The 14,486-nt window shown below is 60.3% G+C and overlaps 2 protein-coding genes across 2 annotated transcripts in view; one reads left to right on the top strand and one right to left on the bottom strand.

Annotated features, from left to right (window-relative positions):
- Positions 1–5,597, top strand: part of UBE2O (ubiquitin conjugating enzyme E2 O) — a 68,271-nt gene extending 62,674 nt beyond the window's left edge. The window contains exon 18 of the mRNA XM_076354194.1: positions 1,447–5,597. Coding sequence (XP_076210309.1) covers positions 1,447–2,210 — 764 coding nt within the window. The 3' untranslated portion in view covers positions 2,211–5,597. The remainder of the gene's footprint in view (positions 1–1,446) is intronic.
- Positions 5,598–6,891: 1,294 nt separating this feature from the next.
- The window catches only part of SPHK1 (sphingosine kinase 1), an 8,689-nt gene continuing 1,094 nt past the window's right edge, over positions 6,892–14,486 (bottom strand). Inside the window, exons 2-5 of the mRNA XM_076353875.1 lie at positions 10,201–10,350; positions 9,751–9,845; positions 9,380–9,495; positions 6,892–8,794 (exon numbers count right to left, since the gene is read on the bottom strand). Of these exons, the coding sequence (XP_076209990.1) occupies positions 8,011–8,794; positions 9,380–9,495; positions 9,751–9,845; positions 10,201–10,350 (1,145 nt within the window). The 3' untranslated portion in view covers positions 6,892–8,010. The remainder of the gene's footprint in view (positions 8,795–9,379; positions 9,496–9,750; positions 9,846–10,200; positions 10,351–14,486) is intronic.

Raw genomic sequence — 14,486 nt, 5'->3', positions numbered from 1 at the left:
TTTGGCTGCATCCCAGGTCTCTGACACAATCCCTTCTTCTCACTGTGGCAGCTAAGCACAGAGCTGTCTTGCTTGTTATTCTGAGCTGACAAAGGTGAACCGCTGTGTCCTCAGCCAGTTACCAAAGTTAGTTGAAGTTGCTAAACTGAGCTTCATTTGCAGGACTGTTTTTTATCCCCACTGAGTCACCCGCCCATCCTACATTGGGCATGTTTTTGCACATGATGATGGTGTTTATGCTCCTTCTGAAGCAGAGAATAATCAGGGGTGTGTCTAGACCAGCCCCAGGGCTTCCTGCCGTAGGGCTTTGCCATATCTAGTCTGAGAGCAGACAGACTAAATCAAATCTCTTCCTCAAGGCCAACTTTCTGTGCAGGGAGCCCAGGCATGTGACTTGAGAAACCTTTGATACAGAGCAAGTGCTCCTGCCTCGAGTCAGTAGGTGACTCCTGCTCCTCTGAAGTCTCACAGTCCACCAGTATCCTCCTGGGGGGGAATGACACCACAAGAAAAGCTTTTTCTTTTTTACAAAGCTGAGGATCCAAATTTAGAAAATGAAATACTAAATGTTTTACTGGAGCAACTTGGTGCTAGTGAAAAACCTCCTCTACCCCTCCTGCTGCCTGGGCTTTGAGAGACTCGTGAGCTCACCTCCACCAGCTCTAATGCAGTCTGTGGCAGGCTGCCAGCAGCCTGGCAGTATTGATGCCGTTGCTACATACGTGTCATTACGTTAGACCAGAAGCAAGCAGGAGAAAGCTTGGTATGGGTGACTTGTCACAGTATTCGCTGTCTCAGAACTGCACCGCCTGATGGGACTGTGCTGGATAGGATAGGACCCAGCCAGCTCAAAGCCTGTTACTGAAAATTGACCTTTGTTCTGATTAAGAGGAGGAGGGGGAAAAAAAAAAGCTTTGGGTGTGTTTGTGGGTTTTTTGCTAGGAGGGAAGGGAAAGGAGCTGTGAAACCTTTCCCCTTTTGACCTGCTCTGCTGTTGCGTTCCCTCTGCATCACACTGGGTAGAAGACTATTCTTGCCGGCCAAGGATCTCGCATGCCACTCTCAGTATCATGCAAGATCCCCACTGCCCTAGCAGAAGGCCACAGACCCATTCACATGAGTGCTCCCCTTGCAATACCAGTCCAGTGCATCTTGCAGGTTCTTGGTTGTCCAGCTTGGCCTCTGCTACCTGCTTGAAGTCAAAGCACAGCTTCCCTGCAGTGCGTTCTTCTGCGGTCCTTTCCCTGCGCTGCCTGCTGCCAGCCTCGGGCTGCCTGCATTGGTGTGGCTGCGGGTGAAGCTGGTGTGATGCCTCAGCGAGGCAGTGCTGTGACCCTCGAACCTCAACCACCTTGGCAGAAATCGGGGCCCAGCAGTGTCTGCCTCGGGTGGCAATTCACGATAAAGTTCTTCCCTTAATCCCTTGGTCTCCCCTTCTCTTGGCAGGTCTCATCCTAGTGAATGAGCCCTACTACAACGAGGCGGGCTTCGACAGCGACCGGGGCCTCCAGGAGGGCTATGAGAACAGTCGCTGCTACAATGAGATGACCCTGATCCGGGTGGTGCAGTCCATGATGCAGCTGCTGCGCAGGCCGGTGGAAGTCTTTGAGCACGAAATCCGTGAGCATTTTCGCTGCAACGGCTGGCGCCTGGTGTCCCGCATCGAGTCCTGGCTGGAGACGAACGAGCTGGTGGAGCGGAGCCATGAACAGGCCAATGGGGCGGATTCTGCCTCCCTCCTCTCTGCCTGCGGCACCCTGGCCGAGAGCCCAGGAGACAATGTGGGGTCGCTGGGGGAGTACAGCAGCAGCTTGGAGCAGGGGGCGGCCGCTGAACTTTCCGACTCGGCACTCGACGGGAAGGAGGAGCTGGACGAGTCGGAGTTCACAACCTCGACGCCCAACGCTGGTGATCTCCAACAGTACTCAGACTCGGAGAGCACAGGCCAAGCCAGGGGGGTAGACCTGGCCAGAGACCGAACGGACGAGGGGAAGGCTGCCCAGGACTCTGCCTTGCAGCCTAGTGTGAAACCAAAGAAAAGGAGAAAGAGCTACAGGAGTTTCCTTCCGGAGAAGAGCGGTTACCCTGATATTGGGTTCCCCCTCTTCCCTTTGTCCAAGGGGTTCATTAAAAGCATCCGCGGTGTCTTGCAGCAGTACCGGGCTGCCTTAGCAGGGGCCAATATCCCAGAGTGGACAGAGGACAAATAAACCGTCAGGTTAGGGACAGGCAGGTGCAGGGGAGAAGGGAAAGCAGCAGAAAGGAAATTGGCAAACGCTGTTACCAGTAAACTGGCTTCTCCTTCCAGCTTTTCTTCCTCAGCTTGGTTTGTTCCAAAGAAGGTGGTAGGCCTGATTGCTCCTCCAAGGAAAGGCTGTCTAAGCATGAATAACTCTTTGCCCCCAGCCCTTCTTCCTTCCCCCTGTCCCATGTACGTGCTCCTCTTGCGAGTTTGACCCTGCAATGGTAAGATTTGAGACCTGCACAGAAGCAGTCTTGCAGCCACGTTCCCTCTGCACTTTCATCTTGGGGCACCTTTCCACACAAGGACTGTTCCCACCCAGCGCTACACCCAGCAGTTTGTTCTGGTGGGGTTCAAGCCAGGAGAAGTGATTGCTGTAGTATCTGGAAGTGAAGGGCAATGCCCTCCCGGTCTTTCATTTTTCTCTGCGTTACCATGGGTTTTATGAAGTCTACCCCAGCTTATATGTACTTAGACATTGGATTGTGTTTGCATTGAAGTTGTCTACACCATACGGAGTTGCTCTAGTCTTAGTTGTTCACCGATAGCTGCGGGGTTCTTCCGATCGGGACTCGGTAGGCAGAACCAGAGCTCTGCACTAGCACTTGTGCTGCCCTGGTAGTGCTGCGGGATTTCCATCCGGTTCTGCAACTTCTGGTCGGTTTTCTGGAAGCAATTCTAGCCATCCCCACTTCTTTTTCTCCAGAGTAAGGCAAACTTCCCTTTCCCCACCATGCATGCCTGTCTTCTAGCAATACACGGGATTCAAGGTTCTGCCCTTGTTACTTGCTTAGGTATCCGCGTCTTTCGTTCCCAGCCGTCCTGGCTGTCACACAGCACTACACCTGCCCCTGGATCTCCGCCTCGCCTGGGCAGGCGGCAGCGAGTGATCTTGGGGAGTATTGTAGATCTAGCAGCTAGTCTGGATGGTGAACCTGGCACGGCTGCTGCTTCTCTGTCATTCAGCTGTAGATGGGTATTTCGGAGCTGTTTGAGCCAGGGTCACCCAAGGGAAAGGAGCTGTCATGTCGTGACGAGGTCCTGTTGTAGTAGCAGCAGCAGTTTGTGACCGTTCCTGTGCTGTTACTCAGCCAGCAACTGGAGCACAGCCGACACTGGTGCGGACTGTTATCAACTCCTTCCCTTGCCAGCTGTTTCCCGTGGTGGCCTGGGTCCGCTGTGGCCGGCAGCGTTGTGGGCACAGCACATACTATCCCTAATCTCAACTGCAGCGCTGCTGTGCCGCTCTGGGAAATGGCTGGCGAGATCAGCCCGTGTTTCAGCAGCAGAGAGCTATCTGAGCGGGTGACTGTGAGCACTTTGAAGCAGTGACTTGCCAGAGTCTCCTGGTCAAGACACCTTCCTGAACCCTCTTTTTTTTCTGTGTGTGCACGCACTTACTTTCACTTCTGGAGCTGGGAGATTGCACTCCGGCACTACTGCGTTTGCCCAATGCTTAGGCATTGGAGAAGCACCCACTTAGCATCCATGTGGAGCACGGTCTGTCAGGGAGAGTCCGTTGGTCCTTCCAGCTGGCACAGGGAGCCAGTGGTGCCAGGCTTCCCGGGGAGGAGTCAGGCTGAGCAGACGGCTCTGCCAGAAGTAAGGATGGAGACAAAACTCTCCTTTGCTCTTGCTCGATATGGCTGTGTCCCTTCCCCCCAACCCGGGCCAGGATCTGGCCTCCTCATTTTGAAACGGAGAACAGCAGCCGAATCTCAGCACGTTTGCACGGTGCTTTCTGCTCCTTGAAACGCCAGGGTCTGCGCCCACTGGCCCAAATCCCCCCACCCAGGTCCCTGCACCTGCTATTTCCAGCTGCCCCCGTGATGCTCCGGAGCCAGGGGGCTGGCTGCGCAAAGCCCTTCTCGTGTCACCATCCACTGCCGGGATTTTGGAAGGCATGTCCTGCTCCCGGTGCTCTGGAGGAAGCAGGGCTTGGCTGCGAACGAAGACCTGGGCCTGCAGAGCTCTCTAAGCGCACTGGTCTGCGGGTGGATCGCCTGTGCAGCAGCTCTGGCCCTGCTCCGGCACCGGGAGCCCTGCCTGCCCGGCAGGCAGGAGGTCTGGCAGCGCGACAGACCCCCATCCGGGGTGCAGAGAGATGCTTTGAGCCACAGGCAGGGCAGTGCGAACTGCACACGTAACTCACGGCCGCTTTCTGGCTGTGGCTGGTGCTAAATGAATGAATCCCTTTGAGCGAGGAGCGGGGGCGTCTCCAAAATATAAAGGGCCGATTGGGGCAGAGGGGTGAGGCTGTTGCTTCAGGGCAGGGGAAGGGCAGGCAGAGAGGCTTGTTCCACAAATGATTAAACCTCTTACTCACCAGACAAAATTGCGGTTGGTGATCTACGGGCGCCAACTTCCTCTGTCACCTGTGCCGGGCTGCGGCTGTCCTTAGCCCCGCCAGCCAGGGAGGGAGGGAGAAAACCCTTTAGGGCCAAGCCGTGGCTGGGGGCGGCGGGATGGAGGAGCTCTGGGGGTTCCCTGTTTCGCCCACCCTTTACTCTCTGCAGCTCTCATCTCACCGGGAAGGCGGCCAGCAGGAGCTGCTGAGGCTGCCCACCTGCCCCGGGGAGGAGGGAAGGCAGCCGGTGCTGCTGGCGTGAGCTGCTCGGACCCCGGCGAGTCCTCCCCTTCACCCAAGAAGTCTCTTTGTTTCCTCTGATCATAATCAAGAGCTTTTGCACAGGTTCCTGGGGCTTCCTACTGAGGAGGTGTGTATTGGCCTTCTGGAAGGGGATGCTGCTCCCCAGCTGCCGCTACCCCTGGTATCGCTCGCTCTCCGTAGCTGGCTGTCCCAAACCGAAGCGTGCACGGAGGTTTACAAATTTTCTAAAGCTTTTGATAATGTGAAGCTCCTGGGTGATGAGGTTGGTGGTGAGCACACTGCAGCTATGTAATTTTTTGTGTATGTATGTAATATTTAAGGGTAACAAAATTTAAAAGGCTAAAACCTTAAAAAAAAAAAAATTAAAAACACACAAAAAAAGCCAAAGCATGATGCATATTGTTAGCCTTAAAACTGGCTACATGACTGTGTGATGTACAAATGAGAGCAGCCTGTAACTGTTTTAAGTGCTGGGGTTGGGGAAGAAGCATTACAAAATCAGTTTGTAGCCTTGATTCTGTACAGTATTTAATGAAAAAAAAAAAAAGACCTGACTATTGAGGCCATGCTTAGAGGTGTGTCGTTCACGTGCAGATGTGGATGCTTGGTTGCTTACGATATATGTATGCTGTGTGACCATTAAAACTTTTTTTACCTGCAGACTTTTTTTTTTTTTTGTTTGGCTAACCAAGGTGTAATAAAGGAGGGAAGATGACTTGCCATTAAATTTTGCCTCTGTGAGTAGTTCTGACTGTCGTCTCTTTCTTTCTTCCCCCCCGCCACACTTGGCACTTGCCTCATCCCCGGCGCGCATCCCTGCGCCAGCGTCTGGATGGGGTCCCGCTGGCTGAAGTCAACGGCGCGGAGAGGGCAGCGAGTCCGGAGGGAGCCAGACAGATCTGGCAGCCAGGGGCTGCCCCCGTGGCTCTGCTATAAACTGGCTCCCCCAAACCCTGATTCGCAGGACATCTGTCAGGCTTTTTTTTTTTTTTATTTTCTGTGCTCTTTGCTGGTGTGTGGTGCGTGCAGGCTGCCTGGTGGCTCGGCGTGTGCCGCAGCACGGCTGGCGGCTCAACTGGCTGCTGCCCTGGTGGATGGGGCCAGAGCCGGGGCAAAGCAAAACCCTTTGCAGACACCCCCCCCCACCCCCCCAGCCTGGCAGCGGGATGGCTGGTGGGCCCTGGCAGCTCTGCCCTGGTGCTGCCTTCCCAGCCCCTCGCCTCAGCGCACCGGTAGGTGTGTGATGAGATGCAAACAGAGCCATGTCTGGGCTGCTGGGGCTGAGGCACTCCTGCGCCTCCCGGGTGCTGGTGGGATGTTTAACCCTCACTGATCTTTGCCCCCATGGCTGCCCACCCTGGCCCCCCTCTGCGGGCAACGAGAGGCTCGGAGGGTGCCAGTGCAGGCAGAGGAGACGGGCAGTGATGTTAGTGGCTCGAGACTTCCAACTTTGCTGGCGCTGTTCAAAACCAGCGAGCGCCTGCATCTTGAGGGGTGCGTGGCAGCTGCTGCCACCTCCCTCGGGTGTCAGGAGTGGGGCTGTCGAGGGCTTGGGGGGGCTCCCCTGGAAGGAAGAGATTTGTGTAGCAAAACCTGGGAAAGGGAGATCCCGAGCAACCTGCTGCTGTGAACAATACACCCACCCCCGGGAGAGGCCCAGAGCAGACTCTGGGGAGCCTCTTGGGTGCTGTGAACCTGAACGGCTCAGCTCCGGTGATGGAGGCAGTCAAGAGCTGTGAGTGCATCCCCTGGCCCTGGGCTCTCCCCGCAGCCTCCTCTGGCAGCGGCAGCCATTTGATACAGTTAGAGAGTTCAGCGAAGCACGGCTGAGACCGTTTCTACACCTGGCCCAATGCCATGGGGGAAATAACTTTATTTTGGGAGGTTGCCTGCCTTGCTGGCCTGGGAACAGGAGCTCGACTCCCCGCGAGTGAGTGGGGCTGTGGTGGGGGGAACAGTTGTGCTCTTCACTCCTGGCTCTGCAATCCTAATTGCTTAGTTCGCAGATGAATAAATGCAAACAGCCACCACTGTTTACTCTTCTACTTTGTACTTGAGCACTGTAAATGAGGTTTAATTACTGCAATTTTATACCAAACAGGCAGAGCAATCCCCCCCAGGCAAGCCCCTGGGCGGGGACCTGTTGCAGGGCTCCAGCTGGCCCCAGGCTGCCCGGGAAAGAGGACGTGTGAGCTCCCTGTAGGGCCCCGCTCCCTGCGGAAAGCCAAACCCCTCGCCTCCGACAAACCTCCTCCTTGAACCTCTTCCATGACCCCTTCTCCCTGCGCTTGCTCCGAGGCACTGAACCTTCCCCAAGACGTCCCAAACCATCGCTGCGGGGCTGAGCTCTCTGGATTCAATCAGCCCCAGTGCGATGCTGGGCAAGGAGGCACCAGGCACCAAAAATCAGGGTCAGTGGCAGCGATGCCCCGTGTCCTGGCTCTGGCGCATCTCCCTTGGGAGCATCTCCCGAGGCCGTCGCTCCACGGTGGTCTGGCAGCGCGGGCAGGACGCTGGGGAGCGAAGGGCCGTGGCACTGAGCTAAACCCATCCTGACAGCTGCGTGGCCAGGCTGCGTGTGAGTCCAGCCCGGGGTGACAGCACCACAGCCCTGGCCCTGACAGCAGCCATGAGCTCGGATTTAAAACCCGGGGGGACTTTTTTGCAAACGCTAGATATTTATTGCATTTCTCACAAGAATAAACTCTGCTTCTACAGGAAGCTTTGGGTAGAAACGTTCTTAAAAAAGTCCATTTCTTCTGTTAGATATATTGGTCCTGACCATCCCTGGGGAGTGGCACTGGCTCCACGGCGGGGACACGAGCAGTGCCACCCTGTGTGTCCAAGCCGGGGAGGGGATGGGGCTGTGCCGGCGCAGCCACCCAGGGCCAGGACCTCGTACCGGGATAAAACACACTGGCGTCTCGCCAGCACAGAGTACCTGATGGGGCTCCTGGCTCATTTTTGGGACAGCGCTGGTGGCTGTCCCAAGGGGATAAAGCTAAGCATGGGGGCAAGCGAGGGGACGAGCACCCGTGGCCCCCAAGAGCTATTGCTGTGGGAGGAGGAGGAGGTTCCTGAGTGGGAAGAAGATTCTGCCGCCCTTGTGCCGGGCCGTGCCGGCGGCTCAGCGCTACGGGGGGCTAAACCCAGCTGCTCAGGAGCTGCTGAGGACGCGGCAGAGGCGGCCGTGGATCTGGCCCTGCACGGGCTCGCAGGCCAGCACCTCACCGTCTACTGTCATGATGCCCGCGGCCGCCCGCGGCTCCAGGCGGAAAGCTCGGACGGGGACGTAGCGCAGGTGGGGACAGTTCAAGTCCAGGTGGGTCCCCCTGCCCATGGCCAGGAAGAGCTTCAGCAGCGCCACGCGGCTGATGCCAGCCTTCAGGTAGAAGAGATGGATGCAACCGTCATGCAGCCGGGCTGCCGGTGCCATCAGCAGGTTGGTGCCCAGGTGGGACTGGTAGATGGCGTAGACGGTGACGAACTCCTCCTCGGGGACCACCGTCCAGTGCGTCGGCACCGGCTGGCACAGCGGCACCAGCAGTGAGTCGGCAGGCAGAGCCCCAGCTGCCTCCGTCCCTGCCGGTGGCAGGATGCGGCCAGCCTGGCCATTGGTGACGGGCGCGTGGGAGTCCCTGGGTGCTGGGGCAGTGCCCTGCTCGGGGACGGCAGGCAGGTAGGAGAGGCGGCCCTGGTACACCCGCAGCTTGGCCAGGCACTGGAGGGTGCCCAGGGTGAAGCGGGCGTTGCCCAGCCGGCGGTACTTCTCGCTGTCGATGTCCACGTCCGAGATGAAGCCCCAGCCGAAGCCGAGGAAGGAGAAGAGGCGCTTGCCCGAGGCCGTGCTCAGCGACACCAGGTCCATCTGCGTGTGCAGCCCCTTGCACAGGATGAAGGCGCAGTTCGTCAGCAGCTTCTTCTTGGCGACGTGATCGTTGCTGCGGGGGATGGAGAGGGTGAGTTTGGGCTGGACCCAGCTCAGGGCCTCTCCTGCTGTCCCAGCATCCACGTGCAACCCTCTCCCCTGTGTCATGGCTGGGACATATCCCAGCTGGGTGACAGTGTCCCTCAGGGACAGCTGCTGGGAGAGGTTTTGCTGGGGGTGGGAAGGATAAACCAGCTCCTGAAAGAGGGAACGAGTTGGGGCTGCTGGGCCAGGGCAATCCCGGTCCCCCTGTCATGCAGCGGGATCAGCTGTGCTCCAGAGCGGCTCCTTTGGGGTAAAGCTGTGCCAGATTTGGAGCCCAGAGAGGAGGAAGGGTGTGGGGGGAGCTGGGGACCCAGAGGTGCAATCCGATGCTTGCAGAGACCAGCTGGAGCTGTGCCACACCAGCGTGTGGGAAGGTGGGGACCCAGGTGGACACCCCTGCGCCAGGTATCCCTGTACCCAGCACCCTTCCCCTGGGCTGGAGCCATGCACAGCCTTTCGCTTCCCTCATCCCCCCCACCTCGGTGCCAGCGCAGCCCTGTGTGCCGGCTGGTGCGATGCCGGCAGCGGGTGCCCCCGTGGGGCTGGGGCTCACCCTGCGTAGTGGTTGATGGAGGCTGCCAGGGCGTTCCCGGAGCCCCCCGGCAGGATGCACAGCGGCTTCTTCATGATGTCCTCCCAGTCCGGCCGCTCCATGAGCCCATTCACCACCTGCGGGGACGGAGGGAGCTTGTGGCACCCGGGGCCAGGCAAGGAACCGCCCGGGGGGAGCGGAGCCCACGGTGCCCCTGGCCAGGGCAGGACCGAGGCCATGGCTGCCCTGCTTTGCTCCAAGCTGATGCCATCTCTCCTTTGCCATTCCCTGCCTGCCTTCGTGTCTTGAAGCTTGGCTCCTGCCCCAGGCATCCCTCTCCTCCCGGCACTGTGCCCATCCTGGCCGGGGGGATGCCCTGGGGTGCCCCTCACCTCATACAGGAGCCCGTCCCCGGCCATGACCACCAACGTGTCCCACTGCGACAGGTCTTCATCCCGTACCTTCTCATGTGCATGGTGGGGTCTCTCTGCGGGGGAAAGTGGAAAGAGTTGAGCGTCGCCCTCCGTCCCTCTGCCCTGCCTACTGCCATCCCCCAGACGGTGACCCCAGCCCCACTGTCCCCACAGGGGTCCCAGCCGGGGGTGCAGGAGGTGAGGCAGTCACTCGTATTGAGTGCAGCCATGTCCCCTTGCACCCTTTGCCACCACCGCCTGCGACAGCCCACCCATCGTGTTGTCCATACCAGCCCCGCGGGAGCCAGAGCTGTGGCGATGCCGGGGGTACGAGGCCCCCAGAGGAGCCCATCCTGGGGCGGCAGCACCCAGGTAGGATCCTGGGAAGGGAGGAGGAGGAGGAGGTGAAGGAGCCGCTCACGTACTCACCGGTGATGAAGACGGTGGTGGCGATGTCGGCCTCGGCCAGCATGGGCTGCACCACCGCCTGGAAGTCCTCGAGCGCACGGCCGGCGCCGCTCTGCGGGTTCAGCAGCACCAGCGCGCGGCAGGGCCGGGGCAGCACCCCATAGCTGTCACCTAGCCGTGGGGGGAGAGGGGGGGGTCAGGGTGGTGGGGCCGCGGCACTGCCCGGGGAGGGCTTTGCAAGCCAGGGCAGCGTTTGCCATGGCCCCACAGGAAGGGGAGCTGCCCCGGATCCCCACAAGCTCCCCGGGCTGCATCCCTACCCACAGGCAACGGGAAGCGAGCAGGGATGGAGGGTCCCTGCTGGGAAAGCAGGGGAGGTGGCAGAGACGGGGACATGGGGTCCTGCAGGGACTCGTCTTGAGCTCTCCCACAATCAGCAGAGATGTTTTACGCCCGGGCCAGAGCCCCGCAGCAACCCAGCGACGCTGCAGTGGAGCCAGGGCTCTGCAGCACCGAGCATCCCTGTGCATCCCAGGGCCGCGGGGTGCTGCCGGCTGCGCTTTCAGACACGCCAAGGAAAGAAAGGTGGAAGCAAAGGGGGGTTTTGAAGCCCAACCTCCCCAAGGGCACCTGGCCCCAAACACCCTCAGCTGTGAGTTTTCCCTGCTGAACTCCACAGCTCGTGACATCGCTCAGCCCCCCAGTGCACCGTGAGCCAAGGACGGGGGACGAGAGCCAGGGGGACTCAAGGTCCCAACTCCCCACATCCATCCCAGATGGAGCAGGGCCAGTTCAGACACCTGCGCTGGCAGACGGACGCTTCTGCTTCCCCTGCTCCCCACGGGGCTCAAGTTTCGCGCGCGAGGGCCCTGGCCGGGCTGTAATTACAAGCCTGGCAGGGGCCCGCATCCCTCTGCCCCCCCGCCCGCTTCCAGCCCCCGAGCCCAGCGGTCCCCGCGCAGGGGGACGGGGTGAGCCCGGGCTGCAGCTGCCCTGCAAGGGAGGCGCAGGGAGCAGGAGCGATGCGACGGCCCCCAGGGGAGCTGGCGGCAGCGTGCCCAAGGACAGGGCCCCTGGGTGCTGCTCAGGCACCCCGAGCCCCAAAATGAGCAGGGCAGAGTGCCTCAAGCTCCCGCAGCGCCTCTGGAAAGCCCCGGCCCTGCAGGGTGAAGCCAGTTTTGGGGGGCTGGAGGGGTGTCCCCACCAGCTCTGGGCCCCCTAAGCCGTGATCTGGCCCCGAGGCAGGGGGTGGGTGCCAGCCCGGGCGCGGGGGCTCTGCAGGACAGCACGGGGGCTGCGCCTGCTGACTCAGCAGAAAGAGCTGCTCTGTCAGGAACTGAGTCACCAAAGCAGACAGCGATTCCCGGCACTGCCCCAGGCCGGGACCCCCCCTCTAACCCGGGGCAGGGGGGCTGGGGCTGGCCACCTGCCCCTGCCTTGTCTGCACACTTTGATTTGAGCTGTTTGAACGCACGGGCACCATTTTTACAGCTAAAACCCCTCCTGCCGCCTGCACCGGGGACGGAGGCGGGGAGAGGGGAGCCTGGGATGATGGAGGTCCCCGCATGTGTCACCTCCCCGGGGTGACGCCCAGCATCACACCGGTCACGGCCATGCCGGGGCTTCCCCGCCGGTTGCAGAGCTCCATGAGCTGCCCCGCAGGGAGACATGCCTGGAGCATCCCGTCTCCGTGCTCATCCCAGCCCTGCGGAGCACACAGAGCTCTGCCGATTTCGGTGCTATCAGGTTGATTTTCTGCCCCTGGGAATGACCCGGTGAGGCTGTCACCCTCCGGGCCCCCTCCTTGTCCCCACGCCGGCTGCTTGGGACCTGCCACCGAGTCCACAGCAAAGGTCCACCCGTGAGAGCCCCGTCAGCCAGGGCTGAGCCGGGGTCCGGGCGCTGGCTCTGGGCTGCCTCTCCCCGCTGCCGCCCAGGGCTGGGGGAAGCCGCCGGCTGCCCCCCACCCTCCCTGGCCCCTTATCAGTGGGCGCCAGACGCGAGGGGACCAGCTGCCCTCGGGGAACGGTGGTGAAGCGCCTTGAGCAGAGGCCACCCCAGCTCAGGTCAGGGATAACAGGCAGCAACCAGCTGGGCTGGCCCCACTCCCTCCCCTCCGGAGCCTTCCCCGGTCACTACCGGCACCAAAGCCCCTATTGCCAAAAGCATCCGAGCCCCCAGGCAGGGGGTCCATGCTCAAGCCCCAGCCGCCGGAGGCAGGTGATGGGGGGCTTTTCTGTCTTTCTCCTGCCCAACTCTGGAGGATGCAGAGCGAGAGCACAAGGCAATTCAAGAACCTAAACGCAGTTTTTGAGCCCACAATGTTTCTAATCAGCCACATCGTTTCTGACACGCACACGGAGCTGCAGCCGGGTCTTGCCTGAAAATCCTGCCTGGACCCATGGCTGCTGCCCCGTGGCCTCCGCTGGGCAGTGGGGTACGGCTGGGACCCTGAGGACCTGCTCTTTGGCTGGAGGGGGAAAGGTGAACCCTGTCAGGGCACGGAGGGATGCCATGACTCCATCACAAGGGACAGGTTGCTGGTGCTAGGGTGTGAATAAGAACGGGGACGTGATCCTGGTGCGGGACCAGTGACACCAGCAGCACCAGGCTCAGCCCAGGCTCCCGTGGCAGAAGTGGAGGGTGCTGGTTCAGAGCTGGAGCACAGCAGCGGCGATGCTCAGGCAGAGGGGACAGATTTCAGCAGCATCCCTCTCCCTTGCGCAACGCCGGCCAGCCCCTGGCATCTCGGCGAGGCTCAGCCACTTCCCGGCACAGCGCGGTTGCTTTCAACCTCAAACGCCAAGCAGAGCAGACACTGAGTCAGCAGGAGGAAGGGGCTCCAGCTGCTGCCAGCACACAAACTCTGCTCTCCTTCCTCCGCCCACATCCCCCCCATGCGACACGTGTCCTGGCCGTGCTGAGGCTGAGACCACGCTGCCACGGCTCCGCCATCAGCAGTCCCAGCTGCTCCGTCATGTCCCCGCATCCTTCTGGAAACTCTCTGGGCACAAGGAACGAGCGTGCCAGGGGACAGGGCTGTCCTGCCCGGTGACCCGGCTGGCTTGAGGCTGGGACGGACTGGGGCATGCCCGCTGCATCCCCTCTCCACAGAGCGTCACCTCCGCATGATGAGGGGATGAGCACGGTGAGGGGGTCCCCCAAAACGGGGGCTTGCAGCAGGGCCAGGTCCCGCTTGCTGCTGGCAGTGCTGCCGACAGACCGCGACACCCGTGGCCGTTGCTGGCAGCTCGACGGCAGCTTCCTGCTGTGGCCGGGGGCTGGATTTCCCCATCAGGACACAAGCCCAGGGGAGGTTCGCTCCCTCCCGGCCGGCTGCAGGGTGGGACACTTCTCTGCACGCTGTGGGCAGCCCCAGTTTTGGGGTTATTCACTGCTGAGGGACTTTTTTTTTCCCCTTGGGGTGAAATAAGGAGGGGGGAGCTTCACCCCCACTGCAGCTCTCCGCAGGGCTTATCCAAGGGGATGCTGGAGCTGAGATGACACCGGGACGGGGTCGTCGGTGGCTCCCCGGGTCCCCTCCCCATGGGGATGGGGTGGCAGGATTGCTCCACACGGACTCGCACGCAGCTTCCCGGCACGGCCTTATCTGTCCCGCACACGCCACGATGCCGGCACGTGAGGGTGCGTGCGAGCGCAGGGTGTGGCGAGAGGCATTTTTAGCTCTGTCCCAAACTGGGGGAGGAGGTTTGCAAATCCTGCTGGCCCTCAGCTAGAAAAATAACTGCAAAATCCCGCACTGCCTTCTCCCGTCCTCCTTCCTTGGGCTCCCCCGAGGCCCCTGCCGTGCAATGAGATGCTCCTGCCCCAGCACCCTCGCACCGCCTGCTAAAAGGGCGAGGGTTTTAAAACGCTTGGAGACTTACAGCTGCAGAGTTCAGGCTGGAAATAGAGCTGGGGAACTGGTTTCGCCCTCACCCCTTTCCACTGAATTTGGTTTTAGTCTTTAGGAAGAGTGGCAGAAAGTTGTTTTGTAGCTGCAGGTCATGTAAAAAAGCTGCATTTTAAAATCCAGGCAGGGAAGAGCTGGGCTAAATGTGATTTGACAGGATCCCTCTAACCACATGCCTCTTAATTTCCAAGTCTGATCAGTGCGACTGGACAGCTAAATAAATGAAGTAGTGCATATGATTGAATCTCTGCTCAGACGTTCGAATACACGCCAGCCTGCTCTGCCCTGACTGCAGGAGCTGGGGGACTTGGCCCCCGAGCCAGCCGCTCCCCTTCGAGCTGGTGGCAGCTCCCAGGGGGAGAGGGAATTGAAACCTGGACCCCTCCATGCTGCC

The sequence above is a fragment of the Aptenodytes patagonicus genome, chromosome 16, assembly GCF_965638725.1.
Source record: "Aptenodytes patagonicus chromosome 16, bAptPat1.pri.cur, whole genome shotgun sequence".
In the NCBI taxonomy this organism is placed as follows: Eukaryota; Metazoa; Chordata; class Aves; order Sphenisciformes; family Spheniscidae; genus Aptenodytes; species Aptenodytes patagonicus.
This window is presented reverse-complemented; position numbering and strand designations above follow the sequence as displayed.